Source organism: Tarenaya hassleriana, unplaced genomic scaffold (genome assembly GCF_000463585.1).
Source record: "Tarenaya hassleriana unplaced genomic scaffold, ASM46358v1 Cleome32, whole genome shotgun sequence".
NCBI lineage: Eukaryota > Viridiplantae > Streptophyta > Magnoliopsida > Brassicales > Cleomaceae > Tarenaya > Tarenaya hassleriana.
The window spans coordinates 176,791-196,610 of record NW_010966372.1 but is presented as its reverse complement, the minus strand read 5'-3'; the positions used below and the strand labels follow the sequence as shown (position 1 = coordinate 196,610).

General features: G+C 40.4%; 6 protein-coding genes across 16 annotated transcripts in view; 2 read left to right on the top strand and 4 right to left on the bottom strand.

Annotated features, from left to right (window-relative positions):
* The window catches only part of LOC104820772 (dnaJ homolog subfamily C member 18), a 2,366-nt gene extending 353 nt beyond the window's left edge, over positions 1-2,013 (top strand). The window contains exons 2-4 of the mRNA XM_010551369.2: positions 10-158; positions 864-932; positions 1,216-2,013. Of these exons, the coding sequence (XP_010549671.1) occupies positions 10-158; positions 864-932; positions 1,216-1,839 (842 nt within the window). The 3' untranslated portion in view covers positions 1,840-2,013. The remainder of the gene's footprint in view (positions 1-9; positions 159-863; positions 933-1,215) is intronic.
* LOC104820773 lies at positions 1,997-2,832 on the bottom strand. 2 transcript variants are annotated; one of them, XM_010551371.1, is made up of 3 exons: positions 2,745-2,828; positions 2,365-2,643; positions 1,997-2,280 (listed from the first exon to the last, which is right to left on the bottom strand). In XM_010551371.1, the coding sequence occupies exons 2-3, from the start codon at positions 2,521-2,523 to the stop codon at positions 2,188-2,190; spliced, it is 252 nt and encodes an 83-aa protein (XP_010549673.1). In that variant the 5' UTR covers positions 2,524-2,643; positions 2,745-2,828; the 3' UTR covers positions 1,997-2,187. The 2 variants fall into 2 exon arrangements, with proteins under 2 accessions (XP_010549673.1, XP_010549672.1); XM_010551370.1 differs by having other exon boundaries at positions 2,365-2,832.
* A 3,627-nt stretch (positions 2,833-6,459) lies between these two features.
* Positions 6,460-7,778, top strand: LOC104821147 (probable glutamate dehydrogenase 3). The gene is made up of 4 exons (XM_019203378.1): positions 6,460-6,719; positions 7,062-7,175; positions 7,305-7,526; positions 7,608-7,778. Exons 1-4 carry the CDS (start codon positions 6,612-6,614, stop codon positions 7,725-7,727), a joined length of 564 nt encoding a protein of 187 aa, XP_019058923.1. The 5' UTR covers positions 6,460-6,611; the 3' UTR covers positions 7,728-7,778.
* Positions 7,779-8,374: 596 nt separating this feature from the next.
* Positions 8,375-11,847, bottom strand: LOC104820771. Of its 3 annotated transcripts, none has more exons than XM_010551365.2 (9): positions 11,742-11,847; positions 10,702-11,224; positions 10,280-10,608; positions 9,946-10,195; positions 9,705-9,870; positions 9,525-9,627; positions 9,300-9,428; positions 8,994-9,209; positions 8,375-8,910 (listed from the first exon to the last, which is right to left on the bottom strand). In XM_010551365.2, the coding sequence occupies exons 2-9, from the start codon at positions 10,916-10,918 to the stop codon at positions 8,629-8,631; spliced, it is 1,692 nt and encodes a 563-aa protein (XP_010549667.1). In that variant the 5' UTR covers positions 10,919-11,224; positions 11,742-11,847; the 3' UTR covers positions 8,375-8,628. The 3 variants fall into 3 exon arrangements, with proteins under 3 accessions (XP_010549667.1, XP_010549666.1, XP_010549668.1); XM_010551364.1 differs by lacking the exon at positions 11,742-11,847 and adding an exon at positions 11,336-11,564; XM_010551366.2 differs by lacking the exon at positions 11,742-11,847 and adding an exon at positions 11,336-11,566 and having other exon boundaries at positions 8,818-8,910; positions 8,998-9,209.
* Positions 11,848-13,139: 1,292 nt separating this feature from the next.
* Positions 13,140-16,707, bottom strand: LOC104820770 (peroxisome biogenesis protein 12). Its single transcript, XM_010551363.2, has 10 exons — positions 16,441-16,707; positions 16,231-16,336; positions 16,000-16,148; positions 15,224-15,473; positions 14,789-14,898; positions 14,546-14,620; positions 14,331-14,417; positions 13,998-14,084; positions 13,756-13,893; positions 13,140-13,477 (listed from the first exon to the last, which is right to left on the bottom strand). The coding sequence occupies exons 1-10, from the start codon at positions 16,546-16,548 to the stop codon at positions 13,406-13,408; spliced, it is 1,182 nt and encodes a 393-aa protein (XP_010549665.1). The 5' UTR covers positions 16,549-16,707; the 3' UTR covers positions 13,140-13,405.
* Positions 16,708-17,144: 437 nt separating this feature from the next.
* The window catches only part of LOC104820768 (protein PHR1-LIKE 1), a 4,887-nt gene continuing 2,211 nt past the window's right edge, over positions 17,145-19,820 (bottom strand). For 4 of the 8 annotated variants that reach the window (XM_010551359.2, XM_010551361.1, XM_010551360.2 and 1 more), the window contains exons 2-8: positions 19,079-19,582; positions 18,692-18,887; positions 18,493-18,569; positions 18,345-18,390; positions 17,992-18,055; positions 17,828-17,897; positions 17,145-17,735 (exon numbers count right to left, since the gene is read on the bottom strand). In XM_010551359.2, coding sequence (XP_010549661.1) covers positions 17,430-17,735; positions 17,828-17,897; positions 17,992-18,055; positions 18,345-18,390; positions 18,493-18,569; positions 18,692-18,887; positions 19,079-19,576 — 1,257 coding nt within the window. In that variant the 5' untranslated portion in view covers positions 19,577-19,582 and the 3' untranslated portion in view covers positions 17,145-17,429. Of the gene's footprint in view, positions 17,736-17,827; positions 17,898-17,991; positions 18,056-18,344; positions 18,391-18,492; positions 18,570-18,691; positions 18,888-19,078; positions 19,809-19,820 lie in introns of those variants that run through there. The other 4 variants (XM_010551357.2, XM_010551358.2, XM_010551355.2 and 1 more) reach the window with 3 other exon arrangements.

Genomic DNA, 19,820 nt, shown 5'->3' with positions numbered 1-19,820 from the left:
GGGTCCGGCCCGCCGCGGCTTCCTCTTCGTCTTCGTCGTGGTCATCGCCGTCTCCGGCTTCGATCGGCGGCGGTCAGAATCACTACGCTGTTCTCGGAATCCCCCGCAGCGCCTCATTCGCCGACATCAAGAGAGCTTATCGACTTCTCGCCCTCAAGGTAGGGATGTGCTTGGAAATTGTCCTTGATTGGGTTCGAAATCGAGGGTCTCTGTTGTTTTGTGATTGATTTGTGTGGTGAGGAGGAACGCTAATTCTGGATTTTGCTAGTGAAAGTGGTGATATTTGTTCGAATTAAGAGGGAATGAAATGAGTTTGAGACGACAATTGATCGATTCTACAAGTGATCACTTTTAAGACGCAAACTAGTTCAGGATTAGTTGTCGAACACGGAACTCTAGAAGACATTGTGTTCAGTTCTACAGAGGAAGTGAAAAGGTTGAGACTTGAGGAAAGAATTGGCAAAGAATCAAAGATATTGTCGCTTTGATTTACGAACAATTTTGGGTAGCAGAGTAGTTGGAGATTATGCGTTATAAGGATACATGCTTCAGGGTGATTTGGCATCTAACTGCAATTAACACTGGCAGATAGGTTGATCTGGAACTCTGTCTTCCTGATCATCGAGATGTTTTAATGCCTCTCTAGCTCATGTTGGGGATTATGTTTGATCATGAACATATTGCATTGAACGTTTTGTCAATTTCCTTCTCGCTTATCCTTCTTCCTTTGATCGATCCTATTAACGCTTGGTCTGAGGTTTGTTCTTGTTTCCCTTAGTTGCTTGGTGTTCTTTAAGTTCTTTAGCTTGTTCTTCAAATCTGCATGAGATGCAGCTAACAGAAAGTTGGCACCTCTGTTGCAGCTTCATCCTGATGTGAGCAAGGACTCCAGAGCTGAAGAGCTGTTCAAGAGCATCCGCCATGCTTATGAAGTAAGGATTCTTCTGAAGCCTCTTTTGCCCTCCTTAACTCACATCTAGCAATACATATTTTGAGGTTCCTGACTGAAAGCGAGATAAGAACGATCGATGATTCTAGTTTCTTTACCAGAACCAGTTTTGTGGAATCTATCGTGATGTTTGCAATGAGGGCAAGGTTCTTTGAATAGAATCATGATGTGGTTACCTAGTTTCTCCATGAATTGCAATCTTCTGTTAGTTCCGCGTCCAATGGATTGAGGATTTCTATTTTTTTTCCATCTGTGTTTTTCAAAAGGTGCTATCAAATGAAGCTACGAGGATTCAGTACGATCGAACTCTTAAACATCAAGAAAATTCCAGGTCATATAGAGTGAAAAGGCACTACAGCCCCGAAGATGAAGATGAAGATGCAGTGAATTACTACAGCTGGTCTGAGAAAAAACGAAGATCTCGGTACGAGAGATTTTATGGATATTATTCTACATATCCAAACTCACATTTCTACTGCGATGAAACCGATGACAAACCGCAAGAAAAAGACACGGCAGCTCGAGAGCGAGGCTCCTTTCTCGAAGTACTGAAGTCTGCCTTCTTATCGATATTTCTCCTGAACGCCCTCGGTAGCCAAGTATCTCTCACATTTAGCACCGTCATGGCCTTGCTCGACAAAGAACTGGACACAGGTTACAAACTCGGGTACTTGATCGCGTGGGTATTGGGCGGGAGAGGTGGTGTCCTCCTCACGCTCTGCCTCGGGTTTGCCAGCTGGGTCTGCGGAAAAGCCAGCAGCAGCGTGGTGGTTCTGGTGGTGGTGGCCATGTGGGTCGGCTCCAATCTGGCTAGACACGCCCCTCTTCCACAAGGTGCCCTTCTCACCCTTCTCTACATGTCTATCAAGCTTCAATCTGATTCAAGGTGATTCCTTTTTCTGTGTCTCCACCACGTCTTTCAATCTCAACCTAGTTGTACATATATACGTTCTTCAATGTGTATATTTGGCATTCAGAGGTTTATATTGTATCAATCTACCTTGTGTGATGACAAGTCATGGGACATGAGAACATTGCGATGGGAAAGAACAGAAATTGCTTAACAGCACGTCTTTCTCATTCTTACATCAGATCTCAAGTGATGAAATTACAGAATTCAGATCAAAACAACAACCAGAGACACACCAACATCCATCCAAGTATTGATAATGGTTCCTAGCTTTCTGCACAAGCAATCAAACGGATCTTTGAATCAAAAGTACATTTCTTTTCCCCCTTCAATGGCTTTTTCCCCTCATTTCCTTCAGATTTCTCCATAGATACCTTCCGCTCGCCATATCCACGAACACCCAGAACCCGTTCTCCATCGTCTTTTTAGGGAAAAAAACGGAAATTAGAAACCCATACCGAAAAATCACGAGATTGAAGGAGAAAACATCGAAATTTTGGCGTACCCTTTTGAAGTTGAATCCTCGTTTATCCTTCTGTTCGACCTGAGACTCGCCAGAGATGGCATCTACGGCGGATTCGTCCGACGAACTCACCGTCCTCCACGCAAAATAACCGGCAAGTACGGCGGAGAAGAACACCAGTAAGAACCTCAAGGGACACATATCGTGAGAGAAAACAACAGAAAGGGCAAGACGCGAACGAAGATCGAACGTCGAAGGAACTGAATTTCTGGGTTTGACCCACGAATTGGAGACAAAAACAGAGGATCGGACGAGGTGGTGCTAGAAGTCCAGAGAATCAACAGTTAGGGTTTAATAATTCGACAAAAAAGGGGAAAAAAAAGAAGCAAACAAAAGAGAGAATTTAAAGGCTTGTGGTTTACATTTCAATCCATCTCCCCGCGTGAGAAGAACAAGGAGAGAGAACGCGCTTCAATTCGCCGGCGATGGAGATGGAGAGAGAGAGAAGTTGAAATTTGTCATATATGTATATATGTCAATAACATAATAGCCCCAATTATTATATTTTCTATTAAATAAGTCAATTTGTGTTTACAATTTGTCCACCAAATAATTAAACATCTACCAAATGAAATACAAGTGTTTTAGCTCTAATATATATTAGTTAAATAATCTGGAAATTGGTTCCTGTTTTACCCTAATCGTTTTTTTTTTGTAAAACGGTTTGATTATTTTGTTGCGAAATTTATTTTATTTGAATTGTAGCTTCTCAAAAAATCAACCAAATACTTTCAAGTATGCTTCCAAAAGTTACAGACTGGAAATAAATAACATTCAATTCAACGGGCTTTTTGTACAAATAAGGCAAGGGCTCTTGTGCAAATATTATGTAGTTAATGGGCTTTTGCACAAATACTTCGGGAGATGGATAAGACGCATCCACCAACTCCACCACCACTGCTACTGCTATTATTATATGGTAAAATTAGTGATGTAAAAAGGGCGGGCTCGGACCGACCCGGACCGGCTCGTCTCGAGCCAGCTCATTTTTGGCTCAGCTCGTTCGGCCCGTTTTTTTATGAGCTAGAAAAACTCTGACCCAGACCAAATTGTCCGAGCTTCGAGCCGGCTCGCGAGCCAGCCCGTTTTTATCTAATTATTCGATTTTTTAAAAAATTACATAAAAATTAATCATTTAAAGTCTACGTAACAATAATATTTTGAAGTCATACAATATAACATAAAATATTTAACATAACAATCCATAAAAATATATCTAAATCAAGAAAAATTAACAAAACCAAACAAACATAAAAAAGTATAATACACCAACAACATCAAAATATAACAAAAAATATACATCAACATCAATATGAAAGTTTCATACACCAACAACATCAAAATATAACAAAAAATATACACCAACATTAACAAATCATGAATTTTAATTTGCTATATAAACATAAGAAGTGAAGAAATTAAAGTATGAAACCCTAATATTTTTTTAATGTCGATGAGCGGTGGTGTGTAGATGCCTCGTGCGAATGTCAGTTGCTTTCGTCCCGATGCTCGTTCGGCCCGTTTTTTTTTGTCTTTTATTTTTCAGCCCAGCTCGATAAAAAACGAGCCAACCGCGAACCAGCTCGCGAACTTGGCTCATTTTGACATCACTAGGTAAAATGCATGAACTTGGATTTTGTCAAACTTATACACAAATAAATAATTGGAATAAGTCTTTGAGATGTAGTTCATGGCATACATGTACATCATATACAACGGGTTTCATATATATATATATATATATAATAAAAAACATCTAAATTAGTAAAACTTAATCCAAATTAGGGTGATGAAATATTTATCCGGTTCAAATTCAAACGTGACTTCTAACCTTCGCTGGGATGAAATTTCGGGGTTCCAAATTTAACCCTTTTACCATTGCACTCATCCTTCTTCTCCAAATATACATCACCGTCATAACTCGAATTTGAATCCTCGTGTTTGCGACGTCTAGTTCTCCATGCATCGAGAACCGTATCGTTGAACCTCGAGGGGACAGCTCGAGTTCTGCCACGAGATGACTTAGACACCGATGGAGCAGACTTGTAGGAGCCCAGCTGAGATCCTTCTTCGCTGGTCAAGGAACCTGAGCAACTGGTGAGATCGTCGGGTTCTCGGCACGGGTGATACCCGCTTGCCCTCTGCCGCTTCTTATACACCCGAAATTCGTCCTTTTTGCTTTCGTAAGCAATTTCCGACTCAATTTTGCACCGCTTCAGATTCTGATTCTCGAATGTCAAGGTCCGATTCAAAATCATATCCTAATTCTTGCCTATTCGAAACAATTCAACGCAAGCGACCATTCAGATTCCGATTCTAAAACCCTAATTTCACCAAACACAAAAATTGAAGTATCGCGATTCGCGATTCAAGGGAAAAAACGTGAGACTCGTCAATTCCTCTGGAAACTCGTATCTATCAGACGAAAAGACCCGGAGAACCGAATGCCATACCCTGGCTCCAGCCCCAAATCCAAACAGAAATCAAAACCCGCGGAACTCGCGCGTTTCCCCAGTCCTCCCCCGGACGGAACAGAGCGCGAAGAATTCTGACAGAAGAAATTGCGAATCTAAATCCGCGAAGCGAAAGAACTGACCAATCTCCGAATCCCCGAGAAAATCAATTGGTTTCCGGACGAGACGACAGAACGTAGCTCCTCGTAATCGACGGCGTTGGGGAAGAGGAGGAGAAGAAGAAGGATCTATGTGGGGTTTGTGTTTTTTAAAAAATGGTTAAGATCCACTAGAGGTGGGTTGCCTTAATGCGTTCAATCACAAGCTAGGCCCAAGGGGCCGCTCCCGTCCCTGTCAGGGAAGATGCCAACCATCTCTCCTTTTCTACGAACACGATATTTAATTTTTAATTTTGATTAGTTGGGGCGACAGTCTAGTTGATTATAAAAAAACAGTAAAGATATTTATTGAACATTTCCTCCCTATTCTACTCTAATTTGTAAATGGGAAAAAGTTTCATGGGCTTCTCGTTTTCTTACGTTTCATGGTCATGGGCCTCTCATTTTTTAAAATATTGGGCATAGTTGAAGCCCAAATAATTCAAATGTTTTTATTTTTTTTGAAAATTTCGTATATACCTAAACTTTTACAAAAATCTTAAATAAATATCTAAATTATAAAATTTCTATACAAATACCTAAACTTTTCTAGAATCCTACATAAATACCTAGATATCTGAAAAAAAAAATTTAAATAAACTTAAAATCTATTAATAACATCATCTATTTTATTTGAAAATATTTTTAAATTTGTATTTATTTTAAAAAAATTCAAAAATCTAAATTTGTATATAAAATTTAAAAAGTTTAGGTATTTATATAGAAATATTATAGTTTAGGTATTTATATAGAATTTTTATAAAAATTTAGGTATTTGTGTGTTATTATTTTTGTTAGGTTCATCATTAAATTCATTTAACTAAAATAAAAGAAAATCTAATTGCGAATTTTATCCTCTTGGACTTCCACCGTGGAATGACGTGTAGGTTCTGTCTAGTGCAGTTGGCTTCTGTGTTTGGTCTAAAGTCAGACATTTACATTGAAGCTATCAACATATGTCTTTCCACAAGTTTCAAAGTTACATCATATGCAGACTAGATAAATTCAAAAAGAGAAGGGAGAGTAATCCTAAGGAAAATTTATGTACATGAATCAAACAATAAAATGCATACATAATAACAATTAAGGTTTAAAAAATAATTAGAATGATTTTTAGATGAAATTGATTGAATACAAAATTAAATAGGTATTCAATTTTTTATTTTTAATTAAACCGAATTCAGAGTAAAATACACGAAATAAACCGTCTATAAACATTCCGGAAACATTTATGTTTTTTGGAAATTATTTTCATAATATTTACTAATTATATTCCAAATCAACACCTCTAAATATCTGTTCCTTCTGTAAGTCGCTCTTAATTGACCCTCTTAGATTAGTAAATCAACCATTCGATATGTTTTCTAGCCTTAGTCGCTGATTTTTCCGATCATTATGATAATTAACAATCTTTCAGTTATATATATATATAATATATATAATCAGGTTGAATTATAGAAAACTAGAAATATACACCCAAGAAATACGTACATATATACGCACTCAGTCTCTGTGTTTGTATAGATACTTATATACTCACACGCAGAGACTTATCCGTCACTTTCTCACATAATTCTGATCAAAACCCAGAAAGAAGAAAAACAGCACAGAAGAAGCTATGAATGCCTTAGCGGCAACCAACAGGAACTTCAAACTAGCATCCAGGCTTCTGGGTTTGGATTCAAAGCTCGAGAGAAGCTTGATTATTCCCTTCAGAGAAATCAAGGTCCGATCTTTATCACTTTCTAACAATTTTTCCCCTTCTCTTACTGTAATTTTTCTCCGATCGCTCAAGTGTCTGAGAATCTACCCAATTTCTCATGGGTCTTTCTGAGTGTTCCTCTAAGACAATCCAGTTTCTTCCGGCGCCGACACCGAGGTTAAGGCGGTTTTCTTCCGAAATAACCCCTGTTTTCGGGTCATACCGGTTAATCGAACCGGATCGGTTTGGTTTCTGGATTTTGCAAGGAGAAAAATTGAAGCAGATTCACGAAAATGTCGGTTGTTATTTGGCGTTTTAGCTTCCTTGTGTTTAATCGATTGATACCATGTTATTTAATTTTGAAAGGTGGAATGTACCATACCGAAAGATGATGGGACTCTGGCATCATTTGTCGGGTTTAGAGTTCAACACGACAACGCAAGAGGTCCCATGAAGGGTGGAATCAGATATCATCCCGAGGTTTGAATTTGTTAATATTTTCACAAAATTTCTTGTTCTTGTAACGAGTACAAGAACAAGAAATCAAGTTTTGGTATTGGAATTTTATCGGTATGGTTATAGCGAACCGGAATTTGGTATGAACCGCAGGTGGATCCGGATGAAGTGAACGCCTTGGCTCAGCTGATGACATGGAAAACAGCGGTGGCCAAGTTACCATACGGAGGAGCCAAAGGAGGGATTGGCTGTGACCCTAGCCAGCTCAGCATTTCCGAGCTCGAGCGTCTGACCCGCGTTTTCACCCAGAGGATCCACGATCTCATCGGGATCCACACCGATGTTCCTGCTCCTGATATGGGCACTGGTCCTCAGGTTCGAGTTTCTTTGAAGGTTTCCTCGATGTTCCTGAAATTTATTCGTGAGAATTTGCGGGTTTGAAACGATAATTTTCAGACAATGGCTTGGATTCTTGACGAGTATTCAAAGTTCCACGGGCACTCGCCTGCTGTTGTGACTGGGAAACCAATCGTAAGCGAAGGATTCGATTTGGATATCGAGTTTCTTGAAATGTGATATCGGTTTTGGATTCCCTGAAGCTAGTACCTGATTTTTCGGGCGTATGTTTGAGCAGGATCTCGGTGGAGAAGCGTCTTCTCAGGTCGGAACATTGTAGCTTATGTTTTCCTTTCGGTTCTTTTTAGCGGATGATGACATGATTCCATTTATTTATAATGGTTTAGCTCTTGGGTAGTCAGTTCTTTTTCTTCGGGTATACTGTTATGTCATACTGTATCTTTGTCAATGCCTTGGTCTGTTGTTTCTCTTCCGTGTCTTGTTCTAGTTCTGGGTTTCTCGTCTTTTAACCGTCCGAATCTTGTACCTTGTTGCTTCGTGATCTCTGTTTTTGTCGTGTACCAGCTGCCCAGGGAAAAAAAATCGATTATGATACACAAGTAGTACACAGATCCGAAGGAATAACTTTCATTGATCTCCGTCGCGTACGAACTTAAAGAAATTTGTCGCGTACGAACTTAGGATGCGTTTCCCCGCAACTAGTTTGTGTCAGTTCCCGAGTTCCAAGAACATGGGAATGTCCGAAGGAATAACTTCTCCCACCATTTTCTCCCTTTGTTCTTGGAGTTCTTTAACGTTGCGTGACGTCATTCGTTGGTGATTGATTGAAGTTTAGACCAAGTTGATAAAGTATAGTCCACCAAACAGGTTTTCAAGAGTTTCTGTTTGGATACTTCTGTATATACCATAATACCGAACTTCTATGTACAAAACACCAGAAAGGATTCGACTTTTGTTTTTATGACGAAAAGGTCGAAACTTGGAAGTGGATCGACAGATGTGAGATGTGGGTTTTTACCGGAAAAACCTAAGATTTACTCTATACCGAAGTTGCTATGTACAAAGCACCAGAAAGGTTGCGTCCTTTTGGAGAGAAAAGGTCGAATCTTTGAACTGGTTTTTACCAGAATCTGTCTTTGTTGACGCTGAGATAACCGGACATGACTTTGCCGCCGGTGTTCCTCATGCCGTCGATGAGGAAACACCAAGTGGAACCCAATGCTCCGATGAAGAAATCTGCCTCTGATGCCATCAAGAAGTTCACCAGCGGATAGTTCGTGCTCGTCTCTCTCCCGAGGCTCGCCTCGTATCCTGCCATTGACACGTTCCTGACTTGCCTCTTCACTTTCTTCGTGTAGTAGAATCTCCATTCCGGGTATTCCTCCATTCTCTCTATGACTTCCTGCAAACACGGTTTTTTTTCTAGATCCCGAAAATGTCTACATTACACACGTTTACATGGTTGGTGAAATGTGCAGAAAAAACCTGCATTTCGGTAGAAAGCCATATGCTTTTGAGGTGTGGAAACCGGGCTCTGATCCGGTCGGCGAGACGCATATATTCGTCTAATGCGACGATCTTCATCTCGCAGGCTTTGTCACCCATCCGGACGTGCACGCTTAGCAATGGCCGTGGAATCCATGGCTTGTGATTCGACCAGACGTATTCCTCCATTTCCGACCTCGAGCTCTCCTTCGCCTCCTGCATCAAGAACGCCTTCTTCTGGTGAGTGGAAGAACGTTGAATTCAGGCATGTAACCCGGAAACGAAAAACATGGGAAAAGGACGCGCCTTTGGCCAGTTTCGGTTGACCCCCGAGAGAACGAGCTTTGCAGCTTCAAACCCGAATGCAGAGTGGCGTTCGGCGTTCATCAGACCGCAAGTGTACTCTGTTTGGAATCTCATCAGGTATCTCACTGCCTGTCCAAATCCAAAAACGTGTTTTTTTTTCTCGGTAAGACTTACTCGATCTGTCTCGATAACGGGCCTTTCATCGTGTTTTTTTACAGGTTTTACCTGAGCTCTCCACCATCGCCGGTCCATTTTCCGGTGAACCGACACGAAACTTCCATTGATCTCCGTCGTGGGCTTCATGTAATTCCAAGGTTCGCCCCATAACCTGAAACATTCCGACGAGGTCATGACAATGCAAGAGCAAGAACTTGATAATAATAATGTTCTTTCAAGAGCCTATACCTCGGTGTGCTCCCCGACCATATCTCCTTCGAACTATAGTTATGTTTTCTGGTCACTGTTCCCGTCTCCCATGCCTCTTTCCTTCTTACGAGCTCAAATGCACGGTCTCGACACTCTCGAGACGTTTCGGGTAAGAAGTAACACGACCAGCTCGCACGAGACGGACCTTGCAGGAACAAGAATGTAAGTGAGAAACCCGAGGGTGCACGATTTCATGGAGTTTTGCTTGCTTGATTGATACCTCTGCAGCCATCATGGTCTGCTCGGTTGTAGTAATCGGTAACGAGAACCCGATTTTCCTTCACCGCAATGGCGAGAAAACCCGTCATCCCGGCAATCTGAGCTCCGATGCCGAAACCAGGCGGTCTTTCCCAGTCGACTACGAGGAACTTAACGTTCGGATTCTCGCAGTCCGGCGGGTGCTGATGGATCCATAAGTCGCGTTGCACTTTCCTCGTCAACGGGTAGTTATCCTCGTCCGCTCCATCGACCTGAACGCAATCTCCCGTCGGGAAAACGGCGAAACAGAGAGAAGGGTAAACGTAAAAAAAAAGGGTTGAAGAAAACATACATACCCAAGGAGGATAAGCACGTTCGGCTTCGGACAAAGCTTGATGATGTCCCCCCTTCCAGCTTGTCCATGGCGGGAACGTCTCGTTCCCTATCCGAGTATCCAAACGCTCGCTCCTGCGTTTGCTCAGCTTGCAATTCTCCAGATGTGGAGCGTTGGGGACATTAGAACGGTTCAACCCTAGTTTCTTGAAGAAGAACACCTCTCTGTCATCATGTTTCAGTTTCAGAAGCTCCTCCCAAGCTGAGACCAAGAGGTTTACTGAATCTTCTTCCTCTGGTTCGAGTTTCTGTTCCGTCGGTTTAGGGCTACGGCCTATGCTTCCGACCATATCTACACGACATGAACACAACCCAACGGTCAAAACCTGCAAAAAACATCGATTTCAACTGTCTGATCCGAATCAAGGGGGAGAGGCTGACTGACTGATGGACTGAGAGGAGGAACTGAATTGGACGGCGGAGAAGGAAATTCCGGCGAGTTCGAAGCCGGCGAGGGAGGTGATGGCAGCCAAGAAGAGTGAAGTGAGGCAGATTCCACATAGAAACCCAACCACGCAGATTTGGCATGGAAATGAACTTCCTAGCTTCATCGCCTTCTCTGATACCACTCTCTCCAGTGTTCTCGTGCCGTTTCCTTCCATTTTCTCTCCCTTTCTGATTGAGATTTTCTCAGCAACCAAACAACCCCTTTGATTACAAACAAACCCACTTGTTTCTCCTCAGGAGATGATCATCATCTTCTTCCTACCTACAATTTTCTCGAGAAACAAACACACTTTTCCCTTCTTTCTTTCTTTATCTAGCCAACCCAACCAACTAGAAACCGAGAATCACATGCAATCAAATCCCTCTCAGCTTTTTCACTCTAAAATAAATTAAAATGCTTTGCTTTGATGCCAATTTGTTGTTTCTTCATGACGTGGTCCATCTTCCTATCTTCTCCTTCCCTGCGGCAAAGAAAAGAACAAAAAAAAAAAAAAGGAAAGCATCACTAAAAAAATTCATTCCAAATTTAAAAAATAAAATAAAAGAAAACCCAGTATCAAAATCTGATAAACCTTCGTAAATTCTCAGTCTTTTTAGCTAGAGATCCAATCTTAAACTTTGTTTTTTCTCCTGAACATGGAAAAAAAAGGGAGAGAAGGAAAAGGTGATAAACCCCTTCTAACGGATTGTTATATAATCAAGGAGATATCAGAGGAGAGAACCATAACTGTTAGATACTATCTGATTTTTGTTTCGTTTTCTAAACAGAAAAAAAAAAGATACGATTTTTATTTTTTGTGGAAATCATAATTTTGAACGTAAAGATGAAAACTTTACATTTACAAAATATATATATATATATAGGAACAGTTCAACAGCTGGTCCGAAAACGAGACATGCAGGAAAGAACCAATTGGAACAAGACAAGAATTCCATTTTACAAAATCATTATTTTTACACACATATACACACGTATACCTTATTTACGTGTATGTGCAACAGATGTCGAAATTTGCTGTGCCGAGAAAGAAGAACTTTGCCGGAAACCCAGAAATGAGAAATTTTCCCAGGAAAGGAAAAGAAAAAGAAAGCGTTGAGAGACTCAGGAGACAAAAACAAAAAGACGAGCCAGGTTTCTTAAACATGTACCAAAGATTCATATAGTTTGTATAGTATTGTATTGTAGTGTATTAAAATTTTATATAATTACACATTTATTTTTAATATTTGGCGGAGTAATTAATAATCTATGATGCTTGGAAAGGAGTGACGTGGGGTGAAAGTATAGTATATGATATGACACAAGGGATAATATAAACAATAATATTTGCCTTTTCTATAAATCTTTGTAACCACACTTAGTTGTAAAGTGTGATTACAAGATTTTAAAAAAGATGGTTCACGGTCTAATATTTTTCACAATGCATGATTTTGGGTGAAAAATATTCTGAAAAGTAAGATTCGCCATACCATATATCTCCGGAATGTCTGCCCTTTGAATGAAAAGATAAATTAAATATTAGTTACAAGGCCAACGATTTTATTTTTTCCTTCCATGTGGTCGAATATTATTCAATCTCCCATTAATGCAAAAAAAATATGGGATTGTAACCCACAACTAAATAGTCTTTTTGTTCGTCCAAAAATATGGAATGCATTTTTGGTCGTTTCGGGTAAATTGATATTTGTATTTCATATAATTCGAAAGCAATCATTTTCCATTATAAAAGTAAAAGTTTTCTGTATTATTTTATTTTTAGTTAGTTGAGTGATTAATTAGGAATCGAATACTTTTTGGTGGGCTCCCACATTTTATTATACATATGAAAAAGACGGGCTCAAAAATTCATAGGAATTGCGTCTAAAGGAAGGACAATCTTTGTACATGGTACCAACAAGTCTTGTCAATGACAATAATAACACATATTTATATCTGATAAGTTCCATTTATTGAATATAATTGACTACACAGTCACACACACACATTAGTTCGGAATCTTCAGGGGCAATAATTGTATCAAACATAAGGATAGCGTGAGCAAGTGAGGTTTCCAGAAAAAGGAGGGGTCGTAAATGCAAATATGAAGAGAATATAGGATGACGTGGCCAAATCAGAACCGTCGACGCCCCACGTCGAATGAAGAGTCGAAGCGTTTCGCGAATGCACTTGGTGGGGCCGTCGGACCACGAGACGGCTGTGGAAAATCCCAGCGAAGTACTTTCTCGCGATAAATCAAGAACCACACGATATTTCATTTTAACGCGATATCCTCCTTCATCTCGTATCATCGTTACTTGATTATTGGCATTATTAATATTATCATCTCATCTCAAGTGTATGCGGCATCTTCCAGCCCACATACAAAAATCAGAACATAAAAATAAAACAGAAGTATATTTTAAATTATGAATTTTTGTAAGACCCTGAGAAACCTGTTATGGGTCTCCACATATTACCCTTGTGTGTTGGGCTGAGGGGGCCGTTTGTTAGGGTTACCAAGAGTTTCTTGCAACACAAGAAACATCGGATCCCGACACTTGTAGAATTGACAAGGCATAAAAAACTCGACAAGCAATTAAGAGGTGCTCCCATCCGAATCCTAACCTCATTCGCCGGCGTGAGGCAGCGCGGTAGCTTGTTCTTATGTGTCGTGAAACAGCCTTCTGATCTGATCCACGTTCGCCGGCGTCAATGTCACCGGGCATCTCTTGTACTGTTTCATTTCATAACAACCAAAATAACATCAAGAAAGATTAACCCCACAATACCACTTTCTTTTTCTTTTTTACCAAAACTTGTATCATGTTCTTTCATACGACAACCCTATCCATCTTCTTCCACTATTCTCCAATTATCTTTTGTCCAAATGAATCCTATAAGTGTCTGAGAGATTTTCAGCTAGGGTTTGCGGATCCTTGTTTCAATACTAGATCAGGCTGGCTGGATTCGTCCAGCTAGGGTTCAGCAAATTCGGGATTGGAGAGAACTCACCTTTGTGACATACTTAAATACGCAAGAGTAGCAGAAAACGAATCCCGAGACTGTGACAACTGATGGGTTTGCACGGTTCTGCAAGCATAACGGGCATGCGGCTCTGTCAGGTGGTAGCGGGATACCTTCTTTGGCCACCTGTTGGAAGAGAGAAAAAAAAAACACTGTAAAGTTGACAAGCCGAAGACGTCTCCTTTAGATTCAGGTGTTAAAGGTATATAACAAGCTTCCAACTTTATTACTTTCGGGGGTGGAGGAGGTGGTGGTGGAGGGTACACGGTTGGAGCTGATAATCTCTCTTCTGCTGACTGAAACCACCACTCCATCATCTGCAACACCAAAAGGACAATAAATATTAGGATGTGAATAAAGCTCATCTCCTTGAAAATCTACGGGATGCCATACGGATGTAGCCAGGTCAACGAATGAAATTCAAATTCATAACCCTTAAGATGTAGTGAAAGCAGAAAGCCTGACTAAGTGACATAATGAGATTGAACCAGTAAATACACTTCAAACCCAGAGACTTCCACAAAGAGGAGGGTAGTACAGTGAAATTCAGCAGGTGTACTCACTTTGAAGATAAAAACTGCCGCAATTAGACCTGTTTGTGCATAGTCAAGTACTGCATATGAACAGCTAAGAAGTGCCCCTTGTACTGACTATTTCAAAATCGAGAAAAAAAAAACTTGATCAGTGGTTATGTCTCCAAAGGTTTTATAGAATTTAAAAACCAGACGACTAATCATGAACCAGTTAGATTACAGATCGAATAGAAGATAAATTATACCCTTAACCAAGGGGGACCAGAAAGTCTCTCACGCTCACGGCTTCGTATTTTTGAAATTCTTGAAGATGTATCCATCTAACTTGACATCAAGAAAAGGAAAGATAAGAGTTAGTTAGACATCACTCCTGAGTGCTCACCATTTTAGGTCTTTTTGCAGATCCACTCAAAGAAGATGGTAAAACATGTGGAAAGGAAATCGAATGAGAGAAGAAATCTATCAGAAAGTATTGCCAAGTGGCTTACCAGTTCTTGCCCTGTAGCTCGACAAACTTGAATGCCAAGAGCTTGCAGCCCCAAAGAATAAAACCCAGTAGCATCCAGAAGATATAGGAGCTGATAAGTGAATGATAATCCTGCACAGTATATCTCAAATCAGCATATATAAGTTAACCCCAAAACATTCTCCAAATCAATAGGAACTGTCATATCAAATGAATGACAGTACCATGCATATTTTTATGCAAGGTCATTCTCCTCTGAATTTAAGTGCATAGCCTAGAGCATATTTTTATTTTAGGATAAGGCAGACTATGACTCCCATTAGACACTTTGAACGTAAAAAGGGCATCTCTTGCTACGACCTATACAAGATTAACTAGTGACTGCTGATAAACATGCAGGGAATCGTCTACCAAAGGATCAAGAAACCTCCACTTTTCAACATAAATTTACATTCACCTTCTCCGGTTGCATGTATCCAAGGGTAGCAGGCAGCTATAAATTTCTGAATTTTCCTAGCCAATTGTAATCTAACAGAAACCTCTTCGTTTGCACTAATATCTCTTGGAATAACAGATTCCTCCACTTCAAAGAAGTCAGCTTCATCAAATCCTTGGCCCCCAGTTCCCCATAAACTTGCTCGAAGCCTGGCTTCCCTTTCTTTGTTGTATATGGCATGCAACTTTGACTTAAAATATGGTAATACAACCTGCGTAGGCACATCAGAGAGCCAAATCCATTACGAATTCATCAGGTTCATTCTTGACTGAGAAAAGTGATAATCATTAATATCCCTTCTGCCTGGATAATTCTACCCGCAAAGACAACAAAAACCAGCAGACCCATCTCACAAGGAGAAATATGCATTAACAATACGAGTTTCACAAGGACATTGGCACCAAAATAGTCACGAAAATCCTCTCAATTCAATATCAGGGCAGAATTCAGGATTGGACAGGCAATTTTTTTCACTCCAGATGCGCAATCAATGCCTCAAAGGAAGAAAACAAATCAATAGAAACAAGCATATGAAGAACCTTTTGAAGCAAAGCAACTTAACAAAGAGTTCAATGCAGAAACGAATTCAATTTGATGTAACCCTCCGGCACAAAACCATAACAAGAGAAAGGAAGTCCGAAGTCCAGGAGAACATAGTATAGTACCAACAAGAAATCCTATTCACATCATATTTTTTACTTTGCCATTAGACAACAGAGGTAGGAAAGAGTCAGCACCAGAAAAACTGCGGAAAGGATCCTCTGCCGCTTTTCTAACCCGGAATGTTGAGCTTCTTTGCCGGAATCCTTCCTTACACCATCCGTTTTCAATCTCAACCTCACCGATTTCCTCCTCAAACCATACAACGATTCAGCAAAGGAAGCATCTGAAACAATTCACACACCTAAATTATGAGTAGAAAACGCATCACTCCCTCAACCCATAAAGAAAACCCCCAACATTTCTACCTGTAGTTCGTAAGCTATGTCCTTCGAGAATAAGCATCAGAACAGCAAAGAATTCGTCCTCGTAGTCTAAGATTTTATGAAGGAAAGGTCGTCTCAGCGCAAAAACCTAGAATCACAAACCACGAAAACCTAAGAATTTGATGGCTGGGAACCTGGACGCCAAACCAGGAACGGAGAGAGAATGAAGAAAATTAGGGTTTGTTTATTTACGCCGAGGGAGTAGGTAAGAGCGGCGCGAAGACTGGCGGGAAGCTGCTGAGCGGCAGCCATCTCGAAGAAGGTGGGGCGCGTGCCTTCACCTCCCACCTGAAATAGCATCTCCTTCTTCTTCTTCCTCTGGTCACTGATGGCTCCGTATGGATAAGAAGATTGGAACCTTCACTTCTACTGAGTTGCAGAGAGAGAGAGAGAGAGAGAGAGAGAGAGAGAACGCACTTCAAGAGAACGGCAAGAATCATCCGTCATCGACAATTAGAGAGATATAATGCAGAGGAAATTTGATCAAATTTATACAAAAAGAAAAAAAAAAAGAAAAAAGGAAATTTGATGGAATGCATAAAAAAAAACTCTCTAACATGTTTTTTTTTTCGAGAAAAAAAACATGTATTTTTTTTTTTATCTGCAATCTAAACTGACTATTAGTAAATTATTTAAATTAATTTTAAATCTGTTATTCGTTACCTAAAATATCTGATTTTTTTTTTATAAAAAAAACTTGTTTACTATCTTTTGCATAGAAAATTATTAAAATCACTAAAAAATTATGATTGATCTATTTTTGTATAAAATATAATAATGGTTAGATTGGAGATTATTTAGACAACAAAATAATTTCGCAAAATCTGTTTTTTCTTTTCATTTTTTTTTTAGTTTTTACACGATTTGCGAAGAACCTATAAATTAGGGAATTCTAATTTTCATGGGTGCAAGCAAACTGCAATTTCCATGGAGAGAAACAAAAGCAAATACAATATGTACAGCATCTGCACACTTCTTTTCATCTGTCTCAGCAGTTTTCGCAGGGGGCTCCCAAAAGTGACTGCTTCTAAACCAACAAAAAACATATTAAAAAAAGACCAAGTCAAAGCCTTCTTGTTCAACCCACCAAACCCTACCTTAAGCCACAAGAAAGGTCCTACCCGCCTTCTTGGATTCTGAGTTCGACCAGAGATCATCGACCCCACAACTCTTTTTAACTTCTAATCTTCTCTGGCCCGTTTCTTGGACGGGGAAGAACTGGATCGATCCTCATCCGCCGAGCTAAAACCATCCCCCTTCTTCTCTTTCCGAGATGCGACGTTGTCTTGCCTTGGTTGTGACCCTGAGCTGTCTGATTTTTTCGGGGAAGGCGATGACTGGTCTTGTAATGGAGCCGAGGGATCATCGTCGTCATCATCAGGGTTTGGTCCCTTGTTCTGATTGTCTTGCATCTTTTGTTGTTTCTCAAACATCTTCTGCAGATACCGTCCTTGTTCTTCGATCTGCAGCTGCAACTTCCTCTGTATCTGCATAGATTCAGACCAAAACCCGACTGATGTTGCCACCCACTCTACTTCTCAGTTGGTAAACCGGGCCACGAATCAGGACAGAATCATACCTCGAGCTGCTCATGGAGACGTTTCTGAACTTCCATCTGTAATCGTAAAGCTTCCGTGATTCCGATGCTCCTGGAAGAGAAAAAAAGGTATAACAGATCAAACAAACGCCGTTAAAACACACATGATGGAAAGCTGTAACAAAGAAACAAAACTATGTGCTTACGTTTTCAAGTCAAGAGATTTAATATCTTCAATGGAGGTCAGCTTCTTCTCTGAAGGTTCTCCTTCTGCCCAACAAGGAAACGACATAAGATACGTTTCTTCCGCAAAATTCTTTTGCCATTTGAGGCAAACAATACTTACAAACCTAACAGAGAATAACCAAAGCCTGAATGAATGAATGAATGAATGAATGAATGAATGAATGAATGAATGAATGAATAAGATGGCGTGTTCTTCTTCTTACTGATAAGGTTTTTTGTGCAAATTGATCAGAGAATTGATTCTTTAGATGCTTTATGCATTAAATCTTTCCCAAATTTAAAAATAGTTTACGAAAATAGACACAGTCCATACCTGTACCTTCTGAGGACTCGGGCTTGTACCTAGCTGTTCTGTATTTCTGGAAGCGAGCAAAACGAGAAAGAAGCTAAAGGTTAACAGATGAACACAGCTAGAGAAATTTCGATGAAACGTATGGATGGATGGAGGGATGAGGACAAACCTGCAAATGGCTTTTTACATGATATATGGTCAATCCTGGGTTATTCATGAGCTTCAAAACAGCCTTAGGCGTGGCTCCTATTGTTGCAATAACAAGCCCCAAGAACACTAAGTTCCACAATTTAACAAGAACCAACACACCGAGACTAATAAATTTGAAGGCACAGGAAAAAAAAGAAGAAGAAGAAACTCTTACGCACGTTCACTACCACCAAGCTGATTGACAGCTTCAACAAATGACTCGTGAAGTTCTGGTGTCCAGCGCATCCGCTGCTTCAACGGTGGAGCACTGGATGATGAGTTTTTGCCGGAAAATTGCTCCCCAGATGATACTACCGTCTGATGCTGCTTAATCTTTACCTCTTCCCTCGGTATGTCGGAAGATTGTGGTGATATCTGTCACATATCATTATATCGTTATCTTCATCGAATATATAGAAAAGAAGTGCATCTACTTGGTTGAACGAGAAACTGGAAAGTTGACAGAAAGGGATTAAGGAAATGCTCTGTTATATATATATACACACACATATACATATATATGGAACAAGACAAGTATATGTATCGTATATGGTGGAGAAACCAACCTTTGAATCATGATTCTGAAGACTAGGATCCCCAAGAAGTTCAGACCAATTTGGTTCTAGCCCATCATCAACAGAGATCAAATGATCCGCCCACTCTTGCCACTCACTTTTCTTGTGGAGGTCCTCGGATGAAACCATTCCTCTACTGCTCTCTGCTGGTGGATTCTGAATAGGGACATGGTCAGGGAAATCAAAGAACCCCTGCATCGGATCGGCACACCAGGGCATATCTTTCTGCTCTTGAGAGTGACTAATCAGTGACTGGGATTGTATTTCCAAAGGACAATCTTGGATCTGCCCTTCTCCAGCCACGCGAGACAAAGCTCTCTCTCTTGGCATGGTAGAAACGGAAGGCTGCGTTTGAGAGTTCCTTTCATGTGACGAGACTGATGAAACATGCATACCACTGCAGAATCCAGAGGAAGGTGAAAACAAACGCCCACCAGAATCTCCACCAGAGACCAGAGGGGATGCCTGACAGGGTACAGGATTGTTCATCGGTTCCTGTACCGAGGGAACCCAGAAAGAGTAAGGCAACTTGTTGTATCTCTCTTCTAGAGTAGTAGGAAGAGCTGGAAAGAACGAAGACATAGCGGCTGAGAAACCGAAATTGCTAGCAAGTGTCATACAACAAGACTAGTGTAGACAGCAGCACTCCAACCAAATCAGACCAACCCATACAATTCGACTATAAACATCAAAATCGTGGCCCGGAAGCGCGTTAGCTTTTCAAGGAGGGACA